The sequence below is a fragment of the Aptenodytes patagonicus genome, chromosome 5 (genome assembly GCF_965638725.1).
Source record: "Aptenodytes patagonicus chromosome 5, bAptPat1.pri.cur, whole genome shotgun sequence".
NCBI lineage: Eukaryota > Metazoa > Chordata > Aves > Sphenisciformes > Spheniscidae > Aptenodytes > Aptenodytes patagonicus.
In genome coordinates, this window is record NC_134953.1 from 67,908,533 (window position 1) to 67,928,661 (window position 20,129).

At 45.3% G+C, this 20,129-nt stretch overlaps 1 protein-coding gene across 1 annotated transcript in view; it reads left to right on the forward strand.

Moving 5' to 3' along the window:
* Positions 1-8,542: 8,542 nt before the first annotated feature.
* TESK2 (testis associated actin remodelling kinase 2) overlaps positions 8,543-20,129 on the forward strand; it is an 85,864-nt gene continuing 74,277 nt past the window's right edge. Inside the window, exons 1-2 of the mRNA XM_076340323.1 lie at positions 8,543-8,654; positions 16,657-16,960. Of these exons, the coding sequence (XP_076196438.1) occupies positions 16,739-16,960 (222 nt within the window). The 5' untranslated portion in view covers positions 8,543-8,654; positions 16,657-16,738. The remainder of the gene's footprint in view (positions 8,655-16,656; positions 16,961-20,129) is intronic.

A 20,129-nucleotide genomic window follows, 5' to 3' on the forward strand; every position in this document is an offset into this window, starting at 1 on the left:
TCCCTGACCCCAGCCTCATGAGGCGCAGCTGGTGTGAGCCCTCCTGTCCTGCCCCATCAGCTCTCACAGAAACAACAGGAAGATTTGGGGCTCCTCTGATCTGGAAAGGTGCCCTTCGCCTGTAAAGTGCAAAGAACATGGGGCCTTGGAGGCATACGAGGGCCCCATGTCATGGCATGGTCCTTGCTGACTCTCTCTTGGCTGCTTTGGCAAAGGTGGGGCTGTGGGTCCCCTTCTCCATCCAGATATCCGTGTCGGCAGCACCATGGGACAGAGGAGGAAGGTGGAAACGGATATCTTTGTTCCCCAAGAGGTCTTGCCTGCCTTCTTCAACGTGGGGCTCCTTGGTAGCTCCTGCCCTCAGTTCAGAGGCAGGTAGAAGAGAACAGGGTTGACGTGATGCAGAACTGATCACGTCTTTTACGGGCTCTTTAGGAAAAAAAAAAAAAAATTAAATCTCAGCCCCTCATTGGAAATGTGTTTCTAGCTGCTTGCTACTTATTGCCACCAAAACTACATGTACCATTTTCTGGCATCCCATTAAGGCAGAAGTAATTGGGCTTGTACAAATTTCCCAGTTGTAAGGGGAATTATTTTAAGCATATTTACAACTTTCTGGTAGGTTATAAGAGTCTTCTGCTCCCCGCAGACGCCGCAGGGCTGCCCAGCAGAGCAAAGCCTCCTTTGCGCCAGGCAGGCTTGGGCTTTCAGTGCCACCACCCGACCTGGTACCTCAGAGCCTGCCAAATCTCACCATCGAGGGACTGGGGCATTTCCACCCCCCCTCGGCACCCATCCCTGGGGAGGACATGAGCTCTGGGGGATGTCGGCGCTGCTGGCTGCAACCGTGGTTCACGAGCATGTCCGACGCCTGCAAGCTTCTGACTCACGTCTCTTCTCTGGTCTCTCTCTGGAGACACTGAAACGATATCCATCTCAGCTGGCCTATAGATAGCGGCCCTCTGTCGTCAAGGTTACCAGTCCCTCTGCTTTAATTAAGCATATAGACATGGCACAGGGTATCTTCAACAGCTGGAGGACAAGGAGAGCATTGGGCTGGCACTCCCCAAGGGGTTTGTGAGCAGCACAATAAACCTGGGCAGATGAGCCCCCCTGCAGGTCACTGCTATTACTTTAGCCAATCTCCGCACTCATTAGGATTATGATTAACACACTAATGAGGCACCGTCAGCTCCCCATAGCATGGAAGGGGCGGTTGGGAGCGGGAAAAGTGACTGCATCGGCGTGATGGTGTCTTTGCAGTGACACTGCTGCTCTCCCACCCTGGAGAAGGGAGGAAAAACAAGGGGCACGTTAACATCCCGCTGGTGCACTGCCACTTTCTCATGGAGCGAGCAAAAACATTCCCCTCAGATACCGGGCAACAGCCCCCTATGTCTGTGTGGGCTATATAGGGGCTCTGACTTGCTCAGGGGGTAGTCACCCTGGGCTGCTCTTGAGGAGGACTGAAAACACCCTTGCAAACCCATGCAGCATGTAGACCAGACAGGTCTGGGTAGCAATGAGAGTTGAGGACTTAGAATAACTTCTGAAAGAAAGTTTTGTGCTCGAAAAACACAGCATCGACTTCTGCCAGTGTCACGCTCTCTCTTGCACTGGCTTTATTTAGCTCCTGTCCTTTTGTTTCTGGCTGGTGGCCAAAGCACGAAGCAGGCCAGAGATGATAATGTTGATTATGTTAATTTAATTGGAAGAAGCAGATAATAGAAAACAAATGAGTGGAAAATAGTGGCAGCAGAAGGGCTGAGGGGAAGTAAGGGTATATAGGTAGGAGGGCAGGAGGTGTTGGCCCTGGGAGAGATGCATAAGCTCAGTGCTTGGGCTGTGTCCCCCAGCCTGGGCTACGACACGGGTTGAGCGTCCCCTGAGCGAGCAGAGCAGTGGCGCCACTTTGGTCCCGCTGCCACGGTCACCCCAGCGCGGCCCACACACAATCTGAAGAGCGATCACCTCTTTCACACAGCCCAGAGGTGAGTGGTCGCGGCAGCAGGAGCCCTGGGCAGAGGGATGGCAGCTGTGGCCAGCACTGCTGGGACGCGGGTGGTTCACCTGGGCTCTGGGTTCACGTAAATCATCCCATTTCTTGTGCTTCAGCCTCTCCGTCCTCTGGCCTTTGCCACCAGGCACCGGGAGCACTGCTGGCGCACATCTCACCCTGCCCTTGCAGAGAGCTCAGCGGGTCCCAGCCTGCCCCGTGCCACCTTGCAAACCTGCTTTTTCAGGAGGGCTGGGCATGATCAGAGTTGGTCTTGGGGTAGACGGGCCAATATATCACCCCCAGACAGCTGCGCTCTCACCCTCCAGAAGCACTTCACTGTGGGATGGAGAGAGGGGCGGCTCTCAAAGGGAGATGACTTGGCACTTGAAGGGATTTTTTTATTCTCAAGGGAGCTGGTAGCCAACTGACTGGAGCAGAAGAGCTAATCCAAGGTAAGCCATTTCCCCCCCCTCCAAGGTTGAAACATTAGAACAGTTTTTTATGAAAGGCAAATTAAATCCCACAAGTCAGAGCCAAGAAAAAAGAATTTATCAAAGAGCAGAAGATGCTACTGGGTGACTTGCAGGCAGACAGAGGGAGCATTTGCTCAGCAGCCTGGGATATTACATCTCCTCTGTCGCTCCTCCAGTGCAAAGACCACTGCCATTCATCTATTTTTAATAACAGTGACGCAGGCAGTGAACCTGACTTCAAGGCTGGGCGCTTGTCTTCTTCCCCCTGTGTATCTGTCCTGACTCATCTTCCTTTCCAAGGGCCCTTCACAGCTTTGTAACCCAGCGAAGGAAGAAAGGAAAAACAAAACCAAACAAAAAAAAAAGCAGATCAGACAGCAAAGCATCTGAGACAGAGAACCGTTCCGGGAGAGGAATAATAAACACTGGGACTTCACTCGTTCAGGGAGCCGGGGAAAATTAAGGGGCTGGGAGACCTGAATGTATACAGGGTCATGCTGATTTGAGAGTGGGATCTCTCAGGCAGCCGAGCAGGGATCTGGTAACAGCTGGATGCTTGTAGGTCTTGAAGCTCTGCAGAAAGCCCAGGCTGGAGGAAGCAGGGGCAGAGCTGAGGGTGCCCAAGCCCAGGGTGGCTGGAGGGGACAAGCTGAAGAGCTCCGCTGTGGCAGAGGTGTCTGATTTCAGTGCCACAATGGGTCTCTGAGCCGTTGTAGTTGCAGAGGTAAGGGCAGCAAGTGTGAGGAGGTAACCAGAGGAGGGGAGGCTGCTGCAGAGCCTGGGGAGGCAAAAAGCTGTGATTTCATCCCAGAGAGGAGTTGGCTTAGCTGGGGTGTGAGGACGGTGCACCAGGCAATGCAGGAACCCTTTCGGGCCTTGGCATGGGGCAGGAGAGGTGGGACTGATGGCCATGTGGGCTGGTGGCCTCGATGCTTAATAGGACTGCGTGGTCTCTTTGGGCATCCACCGCAGTCCAAGCTAGTGCAAGTCTGTGTTTCTGCACTCTGTTGGGTGTTACTGTGAATACACCTTTGTCAGCTGTTTAAGGTTTTCCTCTACAAAATTGGTATTTTGGTATCAGACAAACTAAAAACTCAGGGGCTGCTGAGAGGAGCCGTGCCCCAGGCCTGCCCTGAGCACTGGGGTCTCACCCTTTGCCCCTCAGCTCCTAAGGGCTGATGAGCTCTCCCCAGGGCTGAAGCCACCCAGGCACAGTGACACAGGGTCAGTCCTGGCCCACCGTCCTGGTGCTTGCACAGCCTCATGGCTGGGAGCATCGTGGAGCAGGCTGGAGCAAGCCAGCCGGCTCTGTGCCGCTCCACGCCCGCGGTACCACCAGGAGCTTGGCTATAGCCATGCCACGGCACCATTGCAGCGTGGACAGGCTCTGAGTTGAAGCCAGGACAGCAGATGGCCGCGATGAGCAGGCAGGGGAGCACAAGACCATGACACTGGTCACAGCACGGCAGCTGCCTAAATGAGAATATCCATCTGCCCCAGCGCAAGGCCTCTCTGGTTCCTGAGGCAGGGTGTCTGGCGCTGCTGCCAGCCTCCTGCCTGCGCTCTGCCCAGCCTCCTGGAAGAAGAACATGGAAGATGCTCTGACAATCCCACAGTTGCCAGGTCTCGTGCAGAGATGCGCGGTGCCAGGTTTGGGCTGACGCACAACATGGCTTTGTGCACAAGGACACGCTGGTTGCCTTGTCCGCACTGGTGGTGAGACAGAATCGTTAACCCTGTTCTTCATCAGCAGGCATGTAAATCCTGGTCCGGAGGACAGCATGCAGGCAGCCCCCGTGGAGCCCTCCTTGCTGCCAGGAGGGTGGTCATGACATGACAAGGAGCACGTGGTCCAAGCGCAGCCCCAGCTGTGCCTTCCCCTGCTCAGAGCGGTGGGAAATGGCCTCTCACCCACGAGCAAATCTCACCTTGGTCTGCAAAGGCCACCTGCAAGGCTGGCTGAGGGAGGTGTGGGTGGGAGGATGAGCCTCTGGGGGAACCTGATAAGACGCTTTTCAAAATCTAGGGGGTTTGGTGTGTGACTGGAAGCCTAACGGGATCATTTTTCATGGCTGTCCTGTTAAATGTCCACCAAGGTTAGGGGCTAGAAAAGCGTTGACATTAGACAAGGGCAAATTCCAGGCAGTCCCGCTGGAACACTCTCCTCTGGCTCCTGTGATGTGACTCCAGATCTCTACTGGTGTAAATCAGAGCAGAATTTGACCAATCCTATCTAAAGAAAATGTTTTTCCTTGATGGGTTTCATTACATAAAGTATTTCACGGGTTAAATGATTAAAATGCCCAATCTCATCACAGTGCTGTGAAGTCGACCCACGGTCTTGGTCCCCTAACAGGGGAGAGAGACAATCCCCGTTGCCTGACACTCGTTTAATTTTGGAGCCCACAAAACCTCTCTGTTGGGGAAAACACCTGCTCTGCTACAGTGGAGGCAAAAGTTGCATGGCTATATCGCAGCATCTTTCTCCTTGGGAAAGAGAAATCTCCCAAACTTCTCTCCTCCAGGGCATTTCCAAAACCCAGAGGAAGGGAATTCCCCCTCCTGCCTGCTCTCACCCAACTTCTCTCATGTCTATTTTTATTGCCACCCTGTGAGTTAACCCTTGGCTGCTCTTTTGCCAAACCGGTTACATTTAAAAAGCCAAAGCGATCTGTCTGGGGAAGAGAGTCAGTCTGAGAGCAGAGAGGAGCAAACCGCAAGCCACAGAGCTGTTTTTTTTGAGTGGCTGATCTTTGCATGGGGCGGCAGCCCGGGGGCAGCTGGAGGAGAGGGGAACACCCGCCGTGAGCAGAGCTTCCTGCGGTATTTACAGGCTGCGGGACCCTTCTGGGAGGCAAGAGAGAGATGGTTAGAACGAAGTACGCTGTGACATCTGCAAGACTTTGCCTTTGATGAGTCTCTTTGATGAGTCTTCTAATGCAATGTTCGTTTTCCTCTCTCTGGGAAACAGAGGAAGACTACAAAAGCCACTCGTCTTCTGCAGATTTTAAGGCCACAGATTTGCTAGGGTACTTCTGCCAGCTGCGAGGAGGGACGGGGGACTTTCTCAGACACAGGTTCTGCTATCGACGTACATACACACGTGGTCACCAGCAAAACACATGTTTTTCCACTTTCAAAACGTAGGCCTTGCCTTTGAGATAAAGCCGTAGGAGGGGTCATAAGGCTGTCTTATTTCCCTCTCAAAACAGGGATCATCTACGACATACATCACAGGACCTCATGCAATGTTGTATGAAATGCAGTATGAGTGTTTCCAACTGAGATTTAACTTTACTGATTCACACTGGCATATTTTAATGATGTTGCTTTGCACCAGCCCGCGGGATAAATGCCTATTCCTGGGTACGACCAGTAAGACATTTGCAGGCCAAAAGCAGAGACAACGTGTATCTTGTTTGGGAAGCAGAAAAGAGGTGAAATTTATGACGGGGGACTGGGGAAAGAGAATTTGCTTGCTTTAGTGCTGGGATTAGCTCCCAAAAAGAGAAGTAATAAAAACCTACCACCAGATGTCATCTTGAAGCTAACTAATAGCTTCCAAACCAGCAGGGACGAGGGATACTGGGGGAATAGTGAGACGAAACGAGAAGGCACGGGGGTTTCTTTAACGGGGTGCAAAGCCACAGGGATTGCCGCACCCTGGCATAGTGAATGACCACGGAGCTGGGGATCTTTCGGAGCTGGCTTTATAAAGCCTTTTCAACTTGCTTGGATAAATCCCAGCAAAATGCAAAGCACTGAAATTTAACTTTAAAAAATAAGTTCTAAAAAATTAGTCTTGATGAAAAGCCCCATCCTGGAGCTCAGTTCTGCTCGCGCGTCAGAGAGCAGAAGACGCTGATGGATCTGAGTAGTTCCATCTGCTTTGTCACTGATTAAAATATGGATACAATAATAATTAACGGCTTAATTACAAAAGCTTTGCTGCACCCTATGTTTGAGCTGTCATTAGAATAGATGTTTGCATATGGTTGATATTTAACATTTGGGAGTGTGGGAAAATTTCCTGCGAAGGAAATCCAGAAGGAAAATGAAGAAAACAGGACAATTTTTTTCCCCCACACAAAGTACTTTTAATCTGTTACCTGTGCAGAAATGATTACATTTTTTGTAGTTAAATATACAGAGGAAGTTTCACTATAGGCTTGGGTGAAATTCTGAGACTAAATTCAATCAATAAATTGCAGAGTAGAGATGTTAATCCAACTGCAAGGATAAATCTCTCTTCAGTATTATTTGTAGAGTTGGCGCTAATGTTTCCAACGTGAAACTCCCTCAAGCACATTTGCATCGAGCTGAAAAGATTAGGTGTAAACTTAATGACAAAGGATAATGAGAAAACGTATTACTAATATGGTATGGCAGGGTTGAGCGACATGTTCTTGTCTGAGACTCTTTTTAGTCATAACTCCGCTGGTTTTAACTGTTTGGGATTCGGTTATTCTATCCAAGACTGCACAGCAAATGAACTTTGTTTTTTGAAGAGTTTCAGTAAAAATAGCTCAGTCATTGCCAAAGATGAGGTCAGGGAAAAAAATCGGTCCCTTGCCAATGTAAAACAAAACCAAAACCCCCTCACGACCATTTAATGAGATGTTCTAGTCCCGCCGTGCTTTGGAATGGATACTTGAAGCTTGGCAGCATGTCCTAGCAGGAAGAAAGGTATCTTTTTCTGTACCTGTTACAAACTGCCTACACGTGGGTAAGTTATAATTTGAAAAATAAGGGTTTGTATGCGAAAATCACAGACTTATTACAGCTTGGCAGCCAAAACCTCAGAATATTTGAGATGCATTAAGCAGGCTACAGGCAGGGACTCGGGGGGGCTGAGCAGGATGTTCTGTGCAGCGTGCTCCTCTGTGACTGACACCACGGCCGGGGTGCAGGCAGCTGGGAAGAGAGGGAAGAGTTTGAGTAGAATGCTGAAGTCTTGACAGCCGGAGGGAGGAAGAGACCGGAACAAGGGATGAATCCTGTGGGAAACATAGTAGGGGGACAGGTAATTAGAGGTAATAACAGCAGGGATGCCGCCGCGGAGCCCAATTACGGTCACTTTAAAGCCGGGTGTTCCCTCAGCGGCGTGTAAATGGCTGTCCGGGCGGGGAGCTGCGGGTTGGTGCCGGAACTGGCGGCGGTGCCGGTCCGGTTTTAGGGCGAAGAGCCGGCGGAACCTGCACCACGAAGGGCCGAGCCGGCGCCGGCCCGAGGTGCGCGGCGGGGCCCCGTGGGCCGCCCGGCAGCCCCTCTCGAAGAGGACGGGGGTTACCGCGCTTTCCGGACGAACAGTCGGTTACCGGTCGGCGGCCGCTGGAGCACGCCCCCAGCCCCCGCCTCAGCGGCGCCGCCCGCGGTGCGGGAACGCAGGGGCTCCGCGCCGGCTCGCCGTCGCCATGGCACCCGCGCACGGCCTGCTGGGACCCAGCGGAGCGGCGCGGAGCGGCCCAGGCCCGCTGCCCTCCGCGCCCGTTAAGGCGCCCGTCCCGCTGACAGCTTCATGCCTACCGCTGCCTATAAACATACGGGGATTGGGTCTTCTGCCCGTCCGTCACCACGCGCACCGCACTCTTACTGGCTAACTCGCTTATTTATAACCCGCCCTCAAAGGCTGGCCAGTGAAAGCGAGGCGCCCCTAGCAACGCCCCTCTCTCTTTCCTGCCACTGGCTCCCGCCCTTGTCTCGGGAGTTGTTGTTGCTGTTCTGGTTGGTCAAACTGCCTGCCTCTCAAGTGGCTCATGACCAATTAGAAAGGGACACTCACGTGGACTACCTGCGAGTCCCTCCGCTTGGCTTCCCTTTCTCCATTGGCCGAGGGCCGCCGTCCATCCAGCCCCGCCCGGCGCCGATTGGCTGCTAGGGAGGGGCGGCTCCTGGTCGGGTGCCGCCCCGGCGCTGCGGGCAGCTCGGCGGCGGCGCTCGCCCGGGGGGGGGGCGGACGCGTGAGGAGGAGGCGGGGGCCGCGGCCGGGGGAGGAGGAGCTGCGGCGATCACGGCCCCGGGTCCCGCAGCTGGGCTCCCTCCTCACATGGGGCCCCCGCGCTTGCCGCAGCGGCGGGGCAGACCCTCGCCGGGTTGCTGAGGGGCTGGGGATTGGCCGCGGGTGGGGTATGCGGCCATGAGAGCCCGCGCCGCCCGCAGGCCCTGCTGGCGCCGCCGCTCAGGTAACGGCCGGCGCGCGCGCGCGGCGGTTGGGGGCGCGAGCAGAGAGCGGGGCGGGGGGGGGGCGCGTTTCTCCGGGGTAGCCAGCAAGCGGAAGGTCCTTTCGGGTGGGGGGCACTCCCCGAAGGCGGTGAGGGAGGAGAGGAGCCGCTCCGGGGAAGGGCACCCTTCTAGCGGAGGGGCAGGGGCAGCCGGCGGGGTGCGGTGAGGTGAGTGATGCGTTTCGGTTAGCAGGTGCGCGGAGGGGCTGCGTTCACCCCGGGGGCGAGGCGTGAGGGCGAGCGGGTGCTGCAGGACGCCTAAGCACTGCGGGGGAAGCCGGCTGCGGGAAAAGCCGGCAGCAGAAACCCGTGCCCTGATCCGGGGGCAGGGGTCTGCCTCAACACGGCTAGGATCTTTGCCCAACCACATGGGGATTACCTTGAAAACGGTCACTTTGCCAAGAGGTGTGAGAGCTTGGCTCGGGTTTTGCTGTTTTAAGTGCTACCCTGTAAGAATACATGAATCATGTTTTAATGACAGGCTCGACTGTTCAGTGTATGTGCATATATGTTTGCTTTATGGCCTTCAGATGAAAGGTACTGTATGAATGTAGATGATCGCTCTTAATGTTGCATTCCTTTGAGGGTGGGAACTGTATTTGCTTGAAGTACGGGGGACTTTCCATTTGGATATTCTGATACGTGGTACCTTGATGGTTGAAAGCTAAAATTTAAAGAGTACTGAATTGAATTTTATTTGTTTATACCTTTCTGTTTGTCCCCCTAAGAGAGACTTACAGTTAATATTTAGGCTAATTTATGAAAAGCTTTTATGCTTCAGCTGAAATGATCTTTTTTTTTTTAGTAGAGGTCAGAGTTCTAGCATATTTTATTGTCTGCAAAATCAACAGACTTACAGTTCTATGGACTTAATTAGGCAGTGGAATTTACAACCTAAGATAAGTTTTTGGTTTTTTTTTTTATGAGAAACTCTGATATGCCCAGTGGACTAGCCATAAACCTTTCCATTTAGTCATCATCTTTGGAAATTATTGTTGCATACCATATTCTGACAGGCCAATAAAAATGTCATTTTCTGACTCTTGCAGAAGTATACTGTACAGCTGTAGTCATGGCTGTGTAATTCCATTGTCCATTTTGTTTTGTCTTCATGTAAAACTTGCATGCAAAACATGAGTAGCTTGAACTGAAGGCAAAGAGGTGCGTTCCCTGTACCTGGTGGCAAGTGTGTGCTCTCCTATGGTTTTTGCTTTGAACTTAATTAGTGCTGTTTTGTTAGGATGAACAGCTGGCAGAGGGAGCGGAGCAGGAGATAGAGATGGAGCAATCCTTGCTTCAGTGCTTAATATTTTTGTGACCGTGGAAGGAGAAAGTTGGTCCAAATGAGGTGTTCTGGTGGTATAGGCCTCCTGTAACCTAGTTGTACGCTCCAACTCTATTCATTTGTGCTTTTGCCATTGTAATTCTTTATGCAAATGATTTCACAAATTCATGAATAAATGCAGGGTTAAAGGAGGGGAGTGTTGCTTCTGTGTCTGCTGCAGAAAAGAATGAAGCTTGTGGTTCACTTGCATCATAGGTTCCCTTTCTGTATTTTTCCTGTAGCCGAGAAGAATTTGCCTGCCATTTGCACAATGGCAAAGCTTCTTATTGTATCCTTGCAGCATGGTGTCTGGCACACAAATAAGTGCTCTTCTAGGCAAGATAAAAAAATGGTCAATGTTCATAAATTTTTGTAAGCCTTTACAAATTACTTATTTAATAAGTAATACATTTTGAAATGTATTCATTTGAAGTTGTGTATTTATCAGTAAGTACATCTAATAATCGTCAACTGTATCACACTGGCTCCATCTGTTGTCTGTTGGCAAGTCCTCTTTCTGACTTAGTAAGCTTCTTTTTATATGGCCCTGTCACTTTTTCTTAAGTTGAACACATTTCTGGTAGTGGCTAAGCCACTTTTTGATATGATTGTCCCTTTGGTTGCACTGGAGAACCGTAATAGCTCTTGCAACCAGGAGGGGAGTTAGTTGAAATAACTTTGCTTTTGAAGGCTGACTTTGTACACTCCGGGTCTGTGGCTCACAAACTGTGAGTTACATGTTTCCCCTTGGTACACAGGGTGCTTCAGATTGATACGTAAATACCAGCAGACTCCAATGTCTCCAATACCTTAACAACAGATTTGGGAAGCCCTGTTCTCGCTTCAAAAATTCATGAACAAATTAGTCAAGACTGTGTTATTGTTCTGTTTGTGCAGCCGGTACCTGAAGTAAACGTGGTACTGGGTGTTTCACGGTAACATGAAACCAGTAACGTGGACTGGTGTTTCAGCTGTATTTTAAGGGTAGATTACAGAATGTGTTTAAATATTTGTGGAGATGATACTTCTAGCTGGAAAATACAAATATTGACTGTCTTTTGTGGTGATGTATAAATGTTAAATTTTGTCCAAGAGAGGTCAGTCAGGTATGAAGTTCAGCCTGCTTACTTTATCTTCATCCCTCTTTCAAGCATTCTTGTTCTCTTTTCTTGCCTTTGCTGTGCTGGATTGTCTCACTGGCTGCATTGAAACAACAGAAAGTTGCTTCTCATCTCCTGTGAACCCCCCCAGTGCTAATAGAGCTGTCAACCCTCAGTCATAAACCTGGCAAAGAGACTGAGGGGGAAATTCCTTGATTATTGAGATGTTACAATACTTTCTGGTATTGGAAGGCTTTGATTCCCTTTGTTTTTCTTAAGAGCTAAGCAAATGTCAGCCTGCTGACACCTGGAAGGCATGATCTGCTTCTCAGTGTCTTTACTGAGCTCTGTTTTGTTAGGCAAACATAATATATTAAAATTATCCATTTGAAGCAGCAGCTGTGTACATGTTCGACTTGAGTGATTATTTAACTCTAACGATGCTCTGTAACTAGGCTAGAGTCTGTCTGCACTGTGGATTGGAGTGACTAAAAACCAGGCTAAGAGACAAATGGATTTTTGCAAGGTCCTTCTGTAGCGGTTTAGTTTTGTATTATAATTGGACCCTAGAAACTGTTGGCAATTATACTATGGGCATAAGGATCAAGTGGTTTTCTGTTTGTGGGTTTTTAATCTCCCCCCACTCCCCTGTTATATTTGCCTTCTAAATATGTGACAGAATTTATGCCTATGCTTGATGCAAATATTTTTAAACCTACAACCTTGGCCCTGAATCCTGAGCTCTGCAGTAAGTTAATGGCTAGTCTCTCTTACTGGTTTCAGGCTTGGCTACAGTCACAAAATAAATGAACAGTTTGTTTCAGCTTAGCCTCTTGTGGAGGTTTGTTTGCATTATAAAACCATGATGCAGTTTAGCAGACTTCCAGTTTCTAGAGTGGTGTAGTAGGGCTCATGCAGGTCTCTTCTGAGGAATGTCAGCCCTAGTTGTGGGAAGCTTATGCTGTGACAGTACTGGCTAGAGCTAGGAATTATCCCCTACAGGGGAGATAAAATTAAAGCAAAATGTTACCTAAATGAAAATAGAAAATGTTGGATTTTCACGTTCGAGTGTAATGTTGTAATTAAGACTTTAAACTGGACCCTAAGACTTATCCAGTAGAAGTAGTCAAAAAGACTTCAGCTTCAGGATGAGCTGGGCCAAACATAGTGCAAGCTCTGGTACTTGTAGCTACCTTGTCTGTAAATATTTGATATTCTCTTTCTCCCAAAGACAAGAAGCTAAGTTATGGACAAACCAAGGAACTTTCCTCTGTTAGGAAAGGGAATGACAACAGTTGAGATTTAGTTTGATTTCTTGTGTTTCATTCCCAAACATTTTTTTTCTTTTTTTTTTTCCTTATCTCCAGGCTAATGACCTAAAAATCAATTCAGTTTTTGGAAGATTTTGTTCTTTACAATCCTTTGAAGCCTTTCTGAAATTTGCACATTACTACATTGAATTCTCCCTCCCCTTCCCCCCCCCCCCCCCCCCCCCCCCCAGTTATTATTTTGTTGAGTGACACTTGCTCGCATAATTCCTTCATGTTTTTTAGAGCTGGGTTTTGAAGCTACATCAGACTATGAGTTTAAATAGTTAACTCTTGGCAAATGACTTATGTCAAAGCTTTGGCATCTTGTTCTTCAGCAAACCTTTTCAAATTAATAACATGCATCCACCAGATTTATTGCTTTCCAGGCTGAATGCCTAGCGACAGTCTTCTGTGTCTAAAAATGGTTGTTGTTGCTGTTAAGGCCATCTTTTAGGAAATTGTGAGTTTGACATTTGAGTGCAAATATGCACATTATAAAGATACTGGGGACAGAAAAAGTCTTAGTAATGAATTGAAATGTTTTTTGGAAGGATCTTGTTTTATACCCTGAGGCATTAAAAAGATGCTGCTAAAGTTGAGAAGCCTTACCCATTTTTATGTCTATGAAGTACTGGCTAATATGCCACCTGTTAGTTTTACATTGATGTGTGGGGTATAACTTGATGTGCTATTGTGAGGTTTCCATCTTTAAATATTTGCAGGCTTAGGCATTGGTTTTGAAAGCCAAATGTCTAATTAACCAAATAAATGCTGATAGTATTTGTATTCGTAGTAATTTCTGCAATTAAAAAATCAATGCATTCATGCAGTGGAGAAACTGATCTTAATATAATATTAACATGGATAATTTTTTTTTCTTCAAGGTTTGTTTTTTTAAACCAAGAAATTAAAATGTGGTAGGGCATGAAATATTCTGAAACTGTGCTTTTCACTAATGTAATAAATGGATGAGTAGGGCAGGTATGCATTTTGAGAGGTGTATTTCTAAATTATTTTTGTCTTGGCAGAGTGGGGTGCGTTTTTCTTGTATAAGGATGTCAGAAAAATTGGTCTGAAAGCTGAGAATTTATTGGGAAATGTTTTTTAGAGTGTTTAGTGTCTTTTTTTTTTTTTTAACCGGCTGTTGAGCACAGCTTAAGAATTTTTAAACTGAACTTCAATATGAAAAAAAACACCCAACAACCTTTTAGTTGGTTGCAGGATTTGCAGGATAGTCTTGGATTCTGTTCAGTGCACTTTAATTAACCGTACGAGGTAGTAAATTAAAGTACCTCAGACTGACTTGACAGTCAATTAAACCTTGGTTGATTTCATTGAGAATGTGATCATTAATGTAATTGGCCAAAATGACAGGAGGCCCACTTGGAATTGTGCCCACTTGAAATTTTCCTCTAATTCTGTGTATGCAATCCTGGGCAGAAAAATAGACAAATGGAGCTCTATCCTAATGATTTCCAAGGATTTCATGTAGCTGTCTGGAAAGAAGGCAAGCTCTAGCAGGCAAAAATGAAGGAATGGGTTACTTGGGAATCCAGATGGCAAAACCTTTTGGGGTTTATGTTGTGTGAAGTACTTTGAATCTCTTCTTTCATTGTGGGATTTGTGTAGAGTTTTGCGAAGTTCACCATGTGATTTCAATGAAAAGGATGTGTATGTGTGAGGGTGTTGGTTTTTTGTTGTGGGGTTTGGTTTGTTTTTTTTTTTTTTTTTGTTATATAGATTGAGAGACTATGTTGAGAGCTGATTTTTGTTAACGGTATCTGGATACTTATTAGTTAGGCTTTTCCTCCTGTTTAAGATCGCTTACTTAACTTGGTATCTTCCTCTAGTTAAGACAACAGCGATCTTCCCTATTTTGTTCTTGCATGTATCTTGCTTTGCCTGAGAACTTAAACTTATAGTCCTGATTTACAGATTTCTTTAGTTTGCTGGGCTGCAGTGCGGATGTGTTGTCTCGCTAGATTTAGCAGGGGTGTCTGTGAGCTCCAGGGTCCACTTCATATGGCTTTACTGTGATACTGGAGCGTCAGACTGTGCATTTCTGGGGCAAATGCTTGCTCCCTTCCTTGGAAAGTGTCTAGTGCATATTGGTACTACTCTGATGCAAAGAAGTTCTAAAAAATTGTTTCTTCAATTACAGCAGGTTTTCTGGTCAGTCTCCAAAGATACTTGCATCTCCTGTTCCAGTAAATGAATTGTTAAGACCATGGTTTCCTGTCTATCCTCCTTCCACAGACAGTTCTTTCTTTATCTCCTTGAAAAGTAACCAAGTGATAGTTTGTCCTTTTCAGATCAAAAGGAATTATTTAAGCGTGCCTTGGAAATTCCTGGGCATCTTCTCTATAGCTGAGGAGGTTCTCTGGGCTATTTTTCTCAGCTGGGGAGATATAACAGGCTTTATCTTCCCATGGTGCTTCTGTACCATTTCCAGACCCTCAAGGCTCATGGGGCAAGAATATGAGGTCAGAGATTGGATCCTGATCTGTGTGGCAGTCGGCCACACCATAACATTAGACTATGTATTACTATCATCTGAAAAGTGCAGTAAACTTATGTGTGTGGGAGTCTGCATATAAACTTCTGTAGGAATACCATGACGTGGGATTTGATAGATTAAATTTTCTTAATCGGGCCCTGGCAAGACTCTGTTATACCCACCGACTCCCATTTAGAGATATAAGTGTTAAGATGTTTTAAATAAACACCCTTGAAAAATATGGAGGGTTTTTTGTGGTGGGTTTTTTTTTCTTTTTTGGAGAGGACAACCTCAAATTAGTTCCACGCAGTTCAACAGAGATTACTTCTGAAGGCAGGGAAGGACTATGTGTTTTTCTGATGTGTTGGCACAGAGCATCTCTGAAAGATACGCTGCATACAAAACATGGGTATAGCAGCACTGCTATGTATTTAGAGGACAGCTGGTGTGCCTCTGGATTTGAGATGCTCTTCAAATTTAGTGTATTGTTCAGGTTCTGTACATCTGTGTAAATAGAAGTATAATCGGCCTGCTCCCTCCTTTGTGATTATTTTGTCCACCAATTTTTTTTTTTTTAAATTCTATTGTTTCCTTCCCCTCCCTCCAGTTTTTCATTAACCCTCAGGGGGAAGAAAAAAAAAAGGGGGGGGGGAGAGAGAAATCTATCCTCTTTGTGACTGCTCACTTTGTTCAGGTTTTGTAGGGGCTCACCAAATTGCTGTAAATGAACAGTTAAGTGTGGAAAAGATTAATAACCTCCTGAGTCTAAAGTTTAAAGAAAAAAAAAAAGTAGGCCACCTGTCAAGTTTGCCAGTCCAAGCTGAAGTTGATGGGCTCCAGAGTCATCCTGATTACTTTGTCATCCTCTTAAAAAGAAAAAAAAATTCCCTTACTGTTAGTTTCTCCCCCCCCCCTTTTTTTTTTCTTTTCTCCTACTTGGCAAATGTAGCTTGTTTCCTGTGTTTTCAGTTGAACTGAAATTGATATAGCTTTAAAAAGTGCGTTTGTGGGGAGAATTATTCTGGCAGTTTCTTATAAGAATACTTGTTTTTGTAGCAGGATTGTTGATGTTTTTATAAATTTTGGGGCTAGATCTTTAGTGGATATAAACTTGTGTTCCTACCAGTTAAGGAATTGGTCTTGGAACACTCATAGGTGGAAGCTTTAAAAACAAAGGTTTTGGTGCTCCAGCTACTGTTATTGACAGCTAATAATCTTCCTTATGTCAGCTGAAAGTTGATCTGTTTTTTATAGTTAGGGATCCCTTGTTCAGTCCCTAATGTGAAATGGTTTCTTGCAGTAGCAGTAGACTGGTCACCAGCTGCTACTGAAGTAGAACAGAATGTTACGTTTTGTGGGTTTCCTCCTGCTTAGTTGCTTGCTTTAGCAACCAGAACTTCAGTAAAAAAGAAAGGGGCAGGGGAGAGGGAATGAAAGTTGTTTGTTACCAGTTAAATTTTTAGTTCCAAACCTATTCATCTCATAATAGCCAGAGCATAGGGTATTTGCATGAATCTAAAGGAAAAGTTCATTAGATTGTCTGTCTTAACTGATGATGCTGTGTGGTTGGTTGTGTTTTTTTTTTTTTCCCCCTTTGTTTTTTCGTGCCCCTACTTGGATATCTTCTGCTTTTTTTTCTTATTCCCTTAAACTGGTGTAAACTGTGTTGGAGTTCTATCAAACTTATTAGATATGTTTACAATAATGGTAATCTCTATTTCTTGTATGTTAGAATCCAACAAGAGTGGAGAAGACAGCAAATTACCTAAGATGTGAGAAGTCCTCCCTTGGCAAAATAAAACCTTATTTTCAAAATGGACCGAAGTAAGCGGAATTCAATAGCAGGATTTCCACCACGCTTGGAGCGCACTGAAGACTTTGATGGTGGTGCTGGAGGAGAAGGGACTGCATCCCAGATAGGAAGAGTTTGTACCTCTTCATACAGAGCCCTGATAAGTGCCTTTTCCAGACTTACTCGTCTTGATGACTTCACATGTGAGAAAATTGGCTCTGGTTTCTTCTCTGAGGTGTTCAAGGTGTGTGTTTAGTTCTTTCCTCTCTTCATGTTGATTGCTTCATGTCTGGTGCTGAGAATGTACAAGAGTATCAGCCGAAGTACTTTTCACTGAAGTCAACTGTTTGTTCTTATATTTGCTTTACTCAGGATGAGTGAGTGATGAAGAACTTGCAGGTCTCAAATATGTCCTCTGTCACTCTTCCAGCTGTTTTGTATCACTTGTAATTTATTTGGGGAGTTGCAGAGGCTATTTGGGAGAAACAGTAAAAGCTAAAAAAAATTGGTTTATCTTTTGGTCTCTGCATTCATGTAGTGTATTACACACCAATGGCTATTGGTTCTCTCATAAGTGTGAATGTCTTTAATTTAGCTAGTTTATTAGTTTTGAGGGATTGTACTCATTCCTTTGGTAGTCTTTGCCTCCCAACACTAGATGCGTGTGTTAGGAGATCTACACAATTACTGAATTTGCAACCACAAAATTTATGGCAGTGAAGTTACAATACAATTAGCTGCTCTCCTCTGTTTCCTTTGCTGCTTGTTATGCCATGCATCTAACTCAAATAATCAGAGATTGGTTTGAACTAAATAGTATGAATGAGAAAATCTGATGTCGTCAGTGACTTGCTGCTATGAATCTGGGAAGTGGATAAGACCTTTGTAAAGCAATTTGTGAAACCATACAGGCAACCCCAGTTTTATAGTGCTGGTGGTATTTCTGCTGTTCTGACTGTTCTAGTACGGTTTATTGTAGAGGAATAGGACATTGAGTTGACTTCCAGGCTTTCAGGCATTGCAAAAATAATTTGTTTCCTGTCCTAGTTCCTGACTTTAAATGAAGTCACCCTCCAAATTATTTCAGTGAAATGCCAGAAAACTTTATTTCACAATATATTATGTCCATTCCATGACACTTCATGTGGTCTTTTCTTTAAGAAGTTAAACCAAAAAAACCCTCTTATCCAGCTTTATTGCTGTGAATAGCTATGTGAATTAGAAAATGAAAATTATTTTTACGTTTCTTTAATACCCAAAGGCATTCAGATTTCCATATGTACCTCTCCTTTTGTGTAAAGGCAAGTCACTCCACAGAAGTTTTTCTGTTTAGCTGGATAATATGAAATTTAATTTCCGCTAACACAAGTTTTTAATTCTTTCAAATGGGCAGACATGAAGAATTTTATTTGGGGTGTGTAGGAGACTCAGTACAGGTCAGCTCTTTATAAAGCCAGCCTGTAAACCAATTGAAAACAAGGTTTTGTTTTTGTTTTTTTGTTCGTTTTGTTTTTTCTTATTTTCCTGTTTGGAAAACCTTCTGTAATGCATTTTGTAGCAACTGTCTTTGTATCCAGACATTTCTTAACATGAAATGAACTGATTTTTAAAGTTCTGTGTGCCACTGGAACTCATCTTTACAGCTTTTATGGTGAAGCTGCTGTGAAGTGTATAAGGGTACCAATAGACTTGAATCATCTATAAGTAACTGGGGAATAACAGACCTTGGTTTATTTCTGTGAATTTCAGAATTCATGTTTTGGAATAGTTTTGTCTTAAGTTTATCTCAGTGTTGCTGATTAGACATTGTGTCTTTTCCTATTCTGTAAATTCAGGATTTTGCCCTCTTTAATACTTGGATTTTCCAGTGCTCTGATTATGAATTTATTCTATAGTGGTATTGCCAATCATATTTATGTTGGGACTTCAAAAAGTTTTGTAGTTGAATAGCTACATACTCTCTGAACAGACTTACTGGGTGAAATAGCTATAATATTCTCCAGTGCATTGGTGAGGAACATCATGGAGAAGCGCCCTGAGGCAAGGTGCTTGCATATCCAGCAGAAAGGTATGGTATTATTGATTGTTAGGAAACAAAAGTAGGTGGGGGAAAAAAGTGGCTAAAAGTAAAGGTAAATTTCCAGCATTCATAGTAATTGATTTATTAAGAATATCTTATTTTAAGAGAGCACTTGGTTTACTCAGGTAGTGGCATACACAGGTGAACATCTGTTTGAGAACTTGTGTTGATTGAGAGAAATCCTTGATACCCGATTTACCTTCCTGTGCATAAGTAAGTCTGCTAACTCTTTAAAAACCTTCCCCTGCCATTCCCCTTTCAGTAAGCTGAACTGGACATCACATGGTGTCAGTCTGCAATCAGTGGCATTACTGTAAGAGAGTGATGGTAGTAGTCTGAGTATCTAGTGTCTGTTTTCCCAGAAACAACCACAGACCTCCTGCAGGGAGACAATGAGTGATAAAGCTTTTTCTTTCACATCAGTTTCAAACAAGGTCTCGCTTCAGTTTTGGCACAAAGGCGTGAGAATGCATTATGACCTTATCTTAGATGCAGTTCCATACTCATTTAAGCAGGTTTCTGTTCTGCTAGTTTATCAGCCTGACCACCTCTGTCATTAATCCTACTGTGCTGATGATCAGATTTCATGCAAGAACCTTGATGTGCTTCCAGGAGGGAGAGCCTCATGGTTTGACACAGTTAAAGTTCAGTCTGATCTGCAGGCTCCCAGCTAAATGATTGAACTTGAGAAAAATCCAGGATAGTTCTAGACTTACTGGATAAGTAACTTTACAAGAGCAATGAAGCCTTCCCTTTAAATTAGCAAAGGTGTCTCAAAAAACCCCATGTCACCAGAGCTTTTTCAATTATGTATTTGTCTATTGTTTTGTGAGTATCATACGTTGTGTTCACTTAAGTGATTTAGCAAAGAACACTTGGACTGTTTTGAGGGTTTGGGATTTTTGTTTTGCTATGTAACTGACAATTGTTTTCAGTGATTTCTTCCCCTCCATCCTTTTCTATGTAAACTCCTTTTTAAATATAATCTATCACAGTGGATGTGGATAGAAGTTGCCTTCTCTTAACTTGGGAATAGGAGTACATTACAGCTTAGATGTATATATTAATGGTCATATGTGCTATGAATGATTTTTTTAGCATTTCTAGTGCACCTTTATTCATACACAAATTAAACTTTGTGGTTTATTCAGCATAAAGTATTAAACTAGCATTTTCATTTTGTTAGCCATCATTATAACACTTCCAATTCATGTTCACCTGAATACTAAATATTATAGAAACTAGTTGAGAAAAAATAAACTTTGTCAAACTATTAGCAATCTAGTTTGAAGCAGCTGACTGACTAGTGCCTGTTCTAATTTTCAACTGCAAG